We start from the raw sequence: 13038 nt of genomic DNA on the forward strand, positions 1-13038 counted from the left end.
GCAAGAAAGACTCAACTGAAGAGAGAGAGAATTGAGAACAGTCATCAAAATAACTTTAGTGGTTTTAGTTTCTTGAGTTATCTTCCAGAAATATCCTCAAATTACAAGTTTCAAGGGTTGGAAGAAGAAGAAGAAGAAGAAGAAGGTAAGGAAGACTATAGCTGTGTGATTTCAAGGCGGAATAGTTCTTTATTTCTTTATTGAAAGGAAGAAGATACTGTAAGTAAAGAAGAAGAAGAAGAAACAAAAACATCGAAGGAAGTAACTGTTCCAAAAGTTTTGGGAGATTTCAAGCCGTTTGGCAGGCGCCGGCTACAGAACTCAAAAGTGTGCGAAGACGAGGAGATAAAAAATATGTTAAAAAAAGATAAAAAAGAAAGAGACAGAGGAGTTTTATGTTTGTTCAATAAAAACTGTTGTCGTATAAAAATTAAACCATTTTGAGTTGTCTTCTAACTACAAGAAGAGAGATGTATGAGGAACTTTTGTATTAACTGTCAACCTCCCTTTTTTTCAAACTTGTAACTAGTTCGGAAGGAAGGAACACTGATAAATTTTATCCTACATTTATATTATGGTGATGATGGAATAGTTCTCCCGAAGCGTTAAGAAAAATACACTATAGTAATTTTTCAATAGCAGAGAAATTTAAGAAGAAAATTTAAAACCTTGCTAGTGACTAACTGCCTAATTAGTATTCCATTAGTTGTTCTTTTTAGGTTAAAGAAGAAAAAGAAACGCACTTTTCATTATGTTCATAAGAAAGAATTTCTTTAATAAAAACTTGAAGATTCTTTTCTAGGTTTTGTGAGTTTTCAGTAATTGAAGGCAAAGGACTAAAGACAATAATGAATTGTGTCTGCTCTATTGTTATGGATGGATTTTCCACAAATAAGTTTTCAAAGGAGGAAATGAAACTTGGGCAAACTCAGTTGATTACTCAAGTCTTTTGGAGCATAAGTATACGATGAGCTATCGGGTTAGTAAGGCCATCCATTTAAAAAAAAGTTCGCCTTTGGAGTGTTTCATAATTTATTTATTTATCTTTTAATTTCACGCCTCACTGTTATAACCTGTAAGGTAACGGAAACGGATGACTACTGGAGGTGAATGATCATTAAAGAATTGGTAGACTGAGAATGTTGAAGGAAAGAAGAGAACTCCGAGGAAGTTTATTATCTATCACAAAATTACATGGCTTAGAATTGAACCACGGTCCTCTAGCAACAGAGGTGAGCCCTCTAACACTGAGAAACCATGTCCCCTCAAACTTTTCAACAAATTTACATCCTTCCTAATGTGGTTCTCCAGCAGAAGAACTGCATTAACTTCCACTATGATATGGGGTGTTCTAAAAATGGCACCCATGGACGACAAAGTGCCATTCTTCAGATCAAAATTAAGCGAAAATACTATATAATGGTATACCCTCTGGGATCTCCTTCAGCCGCTATGGAGAATCAAAATTTCACTATGTGGTAACATTGGGTATTAACTTGGAACTATTACCATTGCTCTACGAATCCATCATATAGTTACATCGATTGTTACGCTAATAAGTATTTAACTGCCATCTAGAAAAAAATGATATAACTATTTGGTGGATTCGTATCTCTGTGCTTCTTTACAGTAGCGGATCTAGAAAGTAAAAACTGGGGGGGGGGGCAGCCAGAACCCAGACTATGATAGGTATATCATGAGTTCACTATTAACTTTTAAAAATATATGCATAATTGTTTAATTATTTTTGCCACTCAAAAACCTGGAGGCCTAGCGCTCCTGGCCCCGGATAAGATCCCCATTGGTTCTTTATCTGCGACGTTGCCACGTAGTGCGATTCGCGTCTCTAGACAAGGACCCGAAACGTAAATATTTGATTTCTACAGCTTAACGTGCGATTCAAATCACATGAACTCCCACGGGAATTCAACCCGGTCTCACACACCAGACGCTAATTGTTTAGCTACGAGGAAACTGGCAGTTTCGTATTTGCCAATATTATTAGTGTTTAACGAAAAATGAAGTCCAAAGAATGACACAATCAATAAATATACACATATGCATATATATGTATATGTATGTGTAGGGGAAGTGGAGCATAATGATGCCCCGGGGCAAGATGGCCATCCCGGTATATGTCGGTGTTCCTCTGGTGACAGGGAATTGGTACTACTGCACAAGCCGTAGTTAGTGTGGCACGAAGTATTGAGAAAGGGAGACGTCGCTACCTGCAATAGCGTGTGAAATAAGCGGAGAAAACCATTTTCATGATACGTCGATATAAGGTAGGCTATATAGTGAATATTCTACCTGTTGTTGAAAAAGTAATTACTTGAATAAAACATGGTATACATATAAATAGTGAGAAAGGTTTGGCCATCAAACAATCATGTATGATTTCGTTGTGGGAGATGGTGGATAGCAGATAAAGGGTTTTTGAAAGTTATATGGGGATTGGGGCAAAATGGCCCCTTAAAATTGTGCAGAGGATCAAAATATCCCTTGTCGAATGAGCATGGTAATATATTACCCTGTGAATAGTATGAAGTCAGTGCTCCCTGTGATCGAGCGTGTGTCCTTGTTTTGTCATTTGTTGGCATATTAGAGACGTAATCTCGAAATTTTTTGACAGTCCCTCTATTCCACTTCGTATTTTCTTTTTCATTTAGGTTTATTTTAGTATTATTTTTGTTTTTATAATTTTCCGCTCATTGTATTATATTATAGTTATAAAACTAATTGTTTCATTAACATTTTCAATGCATAAGGCAATGCATCTTCTTATCGAAACAGAACATAATTTTCGTTAATATGTATATGTTCCAAGGATGGGGTCATTTTACCCAGGGGGTTGGGGTAAAACGGTCATTCACACTAGGTCCATTTATTTGCACATACAACTTGTTTTGTAAAACTTTCAAGCCTTCCACTTATTTACATACGTAGAAGAAAGAATAAAGAATATTGTAGTGCAAAATCATCGACTTTCCATTCATAGCAAAGTTGCTATTTCAATTTCAACCTTAAGGTGTCTATTACGCCCCCACCTCCCCTATATATGTATTATGTATGAATGACTATATATAGAATTAGAATATGAGTTTATAGTTCATAATATGTATGCATTGATCTATGGAATGTCCGCATACAAAGTTATGTACGAGAGTCACTATTTATATTTTGAGCCTTGGCAATATTGATTATAGTTAGGCGCTATTTTTGTTTGCATAGAAACGTTTGACATTGTTGACCATAACGTACTTCAAATGTTTTGTCAGTAGCTTTATTTGTGTTGTTTACGTTGACTTGAAGATTGCGTGACAACAGAAAAATGGAATTAACTCGTGAAAATTTTCGTGCGATGATTCATTACGATTTTCGACGTGGATTATCAAGACAAGAATGCATCGGTCAACTTGTCTCTATATTTGACGATGAAGCCCCATCCTTTGCCACTGTGAAACGCTGGTATAACGATTTTACTGTGGCCACCATTCGCTCACTGACGAAATTCGCGAAGGTCGTCCAAAATCAGTTGTTATTCAAGAAAACAGTGATGCTGTGAAAAACATAATACAGAAAACAAACAAGCGCCGTCGGATCATTCTTCATCAAGACAATGCGAGCTCTCACACATCTCGTCTAACAACCGACTATTTGAACACTCAAAAAATCGAATCGATGGGTCATCCGCCGTACAGTTCTGATTTGTCACAAAATAACTTCTTCTTGCTCTCGAATGTCAAGAATAAATTACATGGACAACGATTTTCGTCGGCGGAAGAAGTCGTTGATGCGTTCAAAAACCATATTATGGAAGTGTCTAAAGAAGATTGGAAAAAAAATCCTTTGACAAATGGTTCGAACGAATGCAAAGGTGTATTGCTCATAAAGGAGAATATTTCGAAAATCAATAAATCGATTTTCAATGACAAATTACTGTTTTTCATTGTTAGGCTCAAAATATAATAGTGACCCTCGTATTGTATTTGGTTATTGCTAACTTAATATCTTTACTATTTTATTTTTATTATTTTCATTCATAAAATTTTGTTTTACTTATTATTATAAAGTAGGCCCAATAATGTAATCAATTGTGTACTCCTCCTATAATTGGAGAGACCTCTCGGCAAGGGCGCCGATTTCTCTGTATTTTTTTTTTTTGGGGGGGGGGCATTCAAATGAAGAAGGCATATGTATGAGGATTTTATGACAAATTGCATTTAAATTATGCTAAATATTGTATATTCATAAATACAATGTGGGGGACCCACATGACCTTTGGGGGGGGGGCTCGCCCTTGCCTCTCTGTTGGAGGAAATAAATAAATAAATATTTTATTCAGCTGAAAAAAAATGATCTTTTTTGATGGTCAAAGCTTGTGGCTACTTCTAGAGATAATATAGGAAAAAAATTAGTTAATTTGTAAATCTAAAACTTGACGCTGTGCGAGAATCATTTTACTTGTTGTGATGAAACTGGTATTGGAATATATCCACACTAAGCTCTTCATTATGACTTTAGCTAGATGGCAATACATAACATGGTTAATCAGATATAGCCAAATTATGATTAATGCTTAAAAATTACTTTTCTGTGTTTAATTATAATATATATATTTGTGTGTGTATGTGTGTGTCAGTTAATAGATCACATCGAAGTAAAATGAATGATATACTTAAGTGTAAATGCTCATGTGTAGTTTAGGAGAAAATCGATAAAAACGAACTTTTGTGATGTTATGTGGTTCTTTGTCAACGTTGACTGAGACTTTCTATTTTATTACAAGAAATTGTTGTTTATTTATGACATCTATGTAGCAAAATACACTGTTAACTAACAGATTGTTTTCTTGTCTTTTCCTAACGGTAACTCTTTATGCACATAGCATTGCTGTTAAAAATCCAAGACTTCGTTTCTACGTATATATACATGTAGGCTATATATATATATAGGATGTCCCAGGAGGAATATGTATAGGAGGAATATGTATGTACAAGGTGTTTCAAAACAACACTGACAACGTGTGAGAGGTGATTCCTGATACCGAGATAAGACAAAAAGTATCTTTCGGAGTCATGGACAATTAACTTTAAAGGTCCATAGCTCCAAAACTATGGGACCTACCGTAATCGGCTCAAGATTTCACTTAGGAGAAATGCTATTCTTGCAACACTGTAATTTGTATGGATGGAAACTCTGAAAATTCTTCAGATTCATATTTTATGTTGTAGAATAACATTATCTATGATTGTGCTAAGTTGCATTTCATTATCTCGTTTCAATTATGAAAAACAAGCAAAAGAAAAATGGTAAATTTTGTTATTTTTAGTATGCCAGGCTCTTAAACAGTTGCAGAAAGAAAGTTGTTTGTAAATTTATTAAAATAATTTCTTCAGTCTCAGAATTAGCGTATCCAACGTCAAAGTTCGGTAGTTCAAAATTTCTCAACTTTTTTCTTTTTTGTATAACATTCTTTTCGATGTATTATTATTATTCCATGAACTTTGGTCTATCTTTCAATAAATCAATTTTCCAATATTGTTTTCCCAATAAACCGATTTACCTTTCCTGCCGCAGTTCTTTCATTCCACATTAGAGACCATACAAATTTCATCTTATGAACAAGCTAAATAACAATGTCTTGCGATAATATCTCTCTGAAGACACAAATGAAACTTACGACTTCGCAGTTATACAGAGGCTTTTTACACAGTGATATGATGGAGGTGTTCTGTCCACGATTCATCCACACCACAGATACGTCATTCTCATTTATCCACGTAACAGCTGTGAAGTAGTGGTCCCTGGAAAAGATTGAACAATTAACAGCAAAGTTAGCACACACATATAAGGAAAAATACAATTACACAAGTGTAGTACAGTAAAACATCGTTAATCCGGACTCTGATGAGCCGGACTTCGTTTAATCTACACAGGCAAAGAAAGAAATCAATGTTATCAATGTGGATTCGTGACAGTTAAGAATGTATTTACCCAAACTTGCACTTGTAGATACTATTGAAATGCGCTCAACAGTTTAACATGAATAAACATAGTCCAAACCCTTCTTTTATTTCACTACGGAAGTAACATTACAAAACCCGACACGCTTTTGTATTATTGCAGTACATATTATCTCTTAAGCCAATTATTTGCAACTAGTCATTCCTGGTGGGTGAATATCTACTCCACATGGGCTAAAATACAGTGGATAATTAACTTATAATTAAGAAAGTAGAAGTCTATCCTTTGAGTGTTAATGTCAATGTATTCGGTGTTTCAATAATACAGTACTCTACATAATGCAGTCAGTTTCGTTAGACTCAATAAGTCATGATAACTTCAAGCTAAGCTGTTGTACATTGTATATACATTAAAGAAACAGCTAGTTAGATTAATTGAAGAAGTAATAACTTGAAAGCTCTTCTGAAAAATGCACCGTTTTGAAAATCAATCCCTGAACGCAAATATACGACAACCGCTTTGTTACCATTCCCTTTTGAATTAAACAAACAAACAAACGAAGTGAATGAACGAGGTGAATGTGGTTAGTCGTTTAGACTAAATTTATAGTGTGATTTCTACCAAAAACGTTTCCGTTTGCGTACACCCTGTTACACAATCCAACGAAGCTTCATCCCAATGATTCAGAAACATTTGAAAAGTGAATTTTGCAAAACAGAAAAATGTTTCCTTTTTGAAAATATGTTCTTCAACTGCGAATTTGTTGAGACAATATTTAGAGAATTATTATAAATAATAAACACAACATTGAGATACATTTTCAGTCCTAAGTAACTGGCGAAGCATAAGTATCGCAGGATCCGTACAAGCACAATTTTATTATTACTGTGTGACTTACGTGGAGGCGAAGAGGTTAGCTGAAGTCCGTGGTGCATGGAAGTTTCTCAGTTGTGGCAAGTGACCAGCCAGTAACGGCAGAATATGTGTGATGACGCTGATATACTAATAGGGACTAAATAACAACTCACATAATTTTATTTTCTGTGGATTATTATGGTATGCGGTACGGTGCAGAAACACGCTGACATCAATGAAGTGAAATTATATTGTAGAAGGAATGGTGGAAAAAATTTTCTCTACTAACCACTCCGAAAGCTCCTTCACATCAGGTGGTTTCAGATCAGTCCTATCCAATTTAGTAGGATCGCTTAGATTTACAGCCCACAACGTAACCTCAGGATTGTTTGTTCCAGCCTAGAAGAAAACAAGTAACCACATATAAACTACGTTGTTTACTATATTTTCAAATGCACTAATGTCCTGTTAGAGTTTAGCTAACAGGAAACATTTTGAACATGCATAAACCTTAATATATAATTTTTGAATTATAGGGAAAACCTATCTACGTTTGACACTGTCGATCCCATTGGAAATATACAGCAAATATATGATTTTTGAAACAAAAGCTACTGCATAGCCTAAAAATCACTTCTAATGTAGCTACAAATTATTGATACGTATTTGTTTGTATTTTATAAATGATAGGTGGTAAAATTTATTTCTGCAATATGAAAGTATCCTATCAAATATCTATCTTATTTGTAATTTAGCTACAAAATGGTATGGCACGTTGTTTTTAAGCTTTCTCTCCTCCACTGCGACGATCGATGAAATAATGAAATGAAAATTAAATCTTTTAGTTTTATGTTCCTCGATTATATCATGTAGGCTAAAGGAGACGATATTTAGATAAGATATATCAGTTCTAGAAAATACTCAAAACTCATTTTTCCAGATACCCATTGTCCTTATCTTCTGCTGAACAGTGAAATGCCATAAGCGAATCATTGTCCATCTGGAAAATGGTTCTCGACCAGCAAGCAAAGAATAAGACTTGTTCTACTACGTAGTCACGGTGGCTCAGTGGTAAAGCGTTCATTTCTGGTGCCTGGGGTCCTTGGTTCGATCCCAGCTCGCGCCAAGTAAACTTTGTGATGGACAAACACTGTGTGTGTGTGTGTGTTTTCTCGGGGATCTTCCGTTTCCCTCCACTTTTTTTATTCCACCATTTCATTCATTCATCATCATTACCGTCTCCTTTAGCCTGATCGGCATAATCGCAGAACGTAAAACTTAAAGGTAGGGTCGTAACTTGTGAGGGACAGGGAGGCAACTGCCCCCAGAGAAGCTTATCGCCGTTCCAGGAGGGCTCACTTTAGGACAAAATTTTCTTACTCCATATACGATACGAACATGAAATTATAAATGAAGCATCAAACAGGTTCACTACATTAAATAAACAAAATAGCACACAAAAGGTAAATAAAAAAATGAGTCGTAGACCCATTTCAGTAAAAAAAAAAAAAAAAAAAAAAAATCTACTCTTAGATCTAATCTAGAAATAATATGTACCGGTATTCGTATAGCTTTGAGATTTGTCAATATTGTTCCATTAATTAATCTGCCATGTATGGATTGGACTCAGAGGCGTCCGGGAGGGCCCACAGGTTCCGGGGCCACAAAGAGTAAGAGAAAGATGGAAAGAAGAGACCTATTTTCGAACTCAAAACAAGGGAGGACTCAAAACAACTTTTTCTAGGGGCCTAGTAGTGCTTTCCCCCCAAGAAAAAATCTAAGTTACGGCGCTGCTTACAGGTTTCATTTTTTCATTTTTCTACTACATTATTTTATCTATCTTTCTTTTTAACACATATCCCATCGACATGTGTTTTAAATTTCCTGCAAAGGAGAAAAAGGATTCGAAGACATGACGAAAACAAAACATATCTTAATACGTTTGAATTGAATCACGAAATGGTCTTGTGATATAGAACATGAATTTGAAGCCGTTACGGCATTAATGTATTGATACAGGCCCGTAGCCAGCCCAAAAATGTAGGGGGGGGGCGACCCAACCATATTATAGTTCATTTGCAAGCCTACCATGAAAATTTTAGGGGGGCACTGAAAATTTAGAGGGGCGGTCCGCTAGTCCCCCGTGGATACGGGCTTGTATTGACACTATTTTCGACAAAAGTGATAAAAGCAATACAGACTTACTGTAATTACTTACTGCAATTTTCGAAAAGTTACTATAAATGGACAAATTTTAACCCTTTCTCTTCTAGGTTTAGTTGCCTCCTAAGGTGGCTCGTGAAGGAAGTTACACTGGTAAAAATTAAAGTTTTATCGCTTGATACTAAGGAAATGAAAGTTATCTAATATGTTAATTGTTGTTTACAACAATTAGTAATAATGCTTGCCAGTGTTCAAACTTTGCTTCTAGTATACGTAAATTTGATTTAGACTACTCACTGAGCAAAACAATACGTTTAATAATTTTAACAATCTTAATAGCTTTAACAATTAGTACATTAAGAAAGTTTTCTATTTTAAGTTTCAAGCGAAGGAAAAAAATAATTCTTGCCGGTGTGAATTCCCTCACAAGCCGCCTGAACACTCAACAGTAAAGTAAAATATATTCTAAGGTATTGTAATCATATAGATGTCCAACATACAAAGATGAATATAATCTCAGCAGCATAGGAATAACATTGCTTGAATGTGGCCAAGTTCGAAGATAGACAGGTGGCCAGTTTATAGAGTAGTATTATGGGAAACAGGTTCCATACGAAAGAGGCCATTATATGCAGTGGCCAACTTATAGAGTAGTCTTATGGGAAAATGCAGGTTCCATAGGAAGGGACCAATATACCCAGGTAGTCCACTTACAAAGTAGTCTTATAGGAAAATGCAGGTAGAAAGGAGGCCAAGTTAACAGGATTTACTCTATTCCAATCGGGATATAGCATCGTGAAACTAAGTGCTGACTGATATTCTAATGCATATTTACAGACAGTTATGTAGTTGCCAATAGAATATCTCAAGAACAATTGTTGGAAAAAGTCGAACTAATTCAGATATATCTCCCGGAGTATTCTGGTTAAGATGACGTTATGGTCTGTTTGACTTCCTGACAGTTTAGGTATTCAGTTCACGCAAGTGATAACTTATATTACCTAAGTTTGGCATAGTCACTCCATTTTTTCTTCCAAAGCCCAATATCCATTGTGAGAGATTTCCATACCTCAGTGCTAATTACCACTATACAGGGTGCCCCAAAAATAATTGTAAAAAAATGAAACCACAAATTCCTGGCACCAAAACAAGAAAAAAAGTTTATATGACCTATAGTTCGGAAGTGGACAGGGGCGGAGATAGACAGCTTCGAATGTTGGGGGAAAGGAACTTCATACCTGCCAGCGGAATAATGATAGGAGCTAGGAAGGGGGCTCATAAATACATAAAAATAATCTTTACTGACATGTTAAACGAATGTTACATACCTGCACCAGAGATTCTCCATACGTCATTTAGGGATTCACCGAATGTCTGTACAGCAGGGGTATTGAAACGGTGCAGTGAAGATGGAAACCATGCAGAAAAATGTTGTCCGTAGCACGATTGCACGCATATGTACAATGGGAGGCAAAGCAAAAACCACTAAGCATGGATGCATAATATCAGAGGGCAATGGAAAGTGGTATACTACATAAAAGCTTGCAGATAGAGGGTAGAAATAAGAACAAGTATAACTAGTCATGTGATGTAGTGAAATAACAGGCAGAATACACGACGTACTGCATTTGTAACGTAGCACCTTACACAGATTAGGACTACAAACTGCTAAGTCATACGTGCTAACAATACACGTACACTCATGTCCAAAATGATTGTCGCATATCTATAACTGTCTTCTTGTAAGAATATAATTTGATAAAGATTTTGCAGGGTATTTTTAATACTGATACTATGTGTATAATCAGGAAATGTATATTTGTGGTAAATTTCATAGGAAAAAAATTATAAATACGAAAATTAGTAAAACAAACTGTTGCTAAATGGACAAGAAAGTTTTATTTTCGTTATATTGTTCATATTTATTACTCTTTTGACATGAAATTTACCACATACATGTCTTTGCCGATTATACACATACTAACATTATAAGAAATACCGGGCGAATTCGTTATCAAATTATATTCCTACAGCAACATATTTATAGACATACGACAATAATTTTGGACATGAGTGTACCTACAGAAGATGTACAAAGTGCTGTCCTCCCACGTCTATGCAACGTGCTAATTCCATCATTCCAGTTTCGGATGCATTCCATCACTCCTGGTGTGTTGTGTAACTGTTGACACGCATCTTCAATGCAGTTTTGGAAGTCGGCAAGTTCCTTTCCCTAAGTGTGAAGTTTCTTTCCTCCCACATTAGAAGCTGTCTAGCTCAACCTCATTTTTTCAGGTTGTGGTGTCAGGAATCTGTGGTTTCATTGTTACCATTACTTTTGGGATACCCTGTACGTCTGTTGTATTGTACAACTCATACATTTAGCGAAAAAAATCCTTCTTAATGAAAAGCGACTCATTAAAAATTAGTATTCAATAAGAAAGATACGAATATTACGTCCTCGTTATTGAATGGATTCAATCTTAAGAAGATTTTTCATGTATTTGAGTGTAATGAAGTGAATAGTACAATTAAAATGCTGAGAAAATATTGAGTGTCATTTATAAGAGAAATTTCCAGAAAATATCCCCACAAGCAAGAACGGTATTAAAAGAAATGGCATAAATTTGAATATTCAAAGCAAAAGTATCTTTTAAGGTAACATATAATGTATTATGTTAATACAGGGATGCAAATAAGCACTCACCCGGGGCGAGTGGTTTATCGGAGCGGGCGAGTATTTGATATCATACCGAAGGTAAGTAAATGATTTCTATTGTGGGATGTGGGCTAGTAGCTTTTTTATTGGGCGAGTAAAATTGTGTTGCTTATTTGCATCCCTGTGTTAATATATATATAGGGTGTTTCAAAACAACACCGACAACGTTTGGGAGCTGATTCCTGACACCCAGATAAGACAAAAAGTATAGACCAACTGGGTGCACATATACTTCCTTTCGAAGTTATAGGCTGCCGAAAACATGAAAAAATGAACTTCAAAGGTCCGTAGCTCCAACACTATAAGACCTACCACAGTCGGATCAAGACTTCACTTAGGAACTAATACATGTCCTATCCAAAAATTCGTGTTTCAGAATCCTGCTGCACACACGACAATTTTTATTGAGAGAGTTTGGCTACGGGCATCTAATTCCAAGTACTCACCAACTACCTCTATAAAAATTATTACGGAAATACCACAGAATTCTGAAACATGGATATTTGGATAGGGCACATACTACTTCTTAAGTTAAGTCTTGACCCGACTACGGTAGGTCCAAAGTATAGGATCTACGGACTTTTAAAGAGCATTTATTCATGTTTTCGGCACTCTATAACTCCGAAAGGAAGCACTTATGCACCCAGGTTGGTCTATACTGTTTGTCTTATCTTGGTGTCAGGAATCACTTCTCAAACGTTGTCGGTGTTGTTTTGAAACACTATATATATATATATATATATATATATATATATATATTGTTAGCCTGGTCTACTCTTGTACGAAATGAATGTGGGGATAGTAGCAAGAATGAGAAGACCAAACTAAACTAAGAGAAATATTTGGAATTTCTCTCTCAACATGCCCCTAAAAGTTAGGCAAATGTGTAACATGAGATTTAAGACTAACTTAGTTGTGATCAATGGAAGTGTTATTTAACTCAGAAAAATACATATTGTTCGATTTGTATCAGTTTATTAGACAATGAACTTTAGTGTTCTGAGATTGACTTGATTAAATATCTGGAAGGTCATGAGGAAAGAAATTAGGGAAATCTGGCCATAAGAATATCATACCTGAGGTGACTACTGGTCCTATGTTGTCAGGTAATCCCATCTGCAGTTCAGCTCCAAACTTTATAAATCGTCCATGGAAAATGAGCTTATCACTCGATAGTGTACGCGAATAAAATTTATAAACGATCTTTCCGAAACTTAGATTAAAATAACTATCTCGGCTTGATACAAATAGATCTCTTAATAACTTCTCATTATCTGGGGTCTTATTAACTCGATTCTTGATAACTGATTCTTATTCACTGCTTCTTATTAACT

At 35.5% G+C, this 13038-nt stretch overlaps 1 protein-coding gene across 2 annotated transcripts in view; it reads right to left on the reverse strand.

Moving 5' to 3' along the window:
- LOC145674097 (inactive dipeptidyl peptidase 10-like) overlaps positions 1-13038 on the reverse strand; it is a 398407-nt gene that overhangs the window by 40728 nt on the left and 344641 nt on the right. For both annotated transcript variants that reach the window (XM_081743927.1, XM_081743924.1), the window contains exons 8-9: positions 7112-7221; positions 5684-5807 (exon numbers count right to left, since the gene is read on the reverse strand). In XM_081743927.1, the coding sequence (XP_081600053.1) occupies positions 5684-5807; positions 7112-7221 (234 nt within the window). The remainder of the gene's footprint in view (positions 1-5683; positions 5808-7111; positions 7222-13038) is intronic.

This window comes from Thermobia domestica, chromosome 2 (assembly GCF_964235325.1).
Source record: "Thermobia domestica chromosome 2, izTheDome1.hap1.1, whole genome shotgun sequence".
In the NCBI taxonomy this organism is placed as follows: Eukaryota; Metazoa; Arthropoda; class Insecta; order Zygentoma; family Lepismatidae; genus Thermobia; species Thermobia domestica.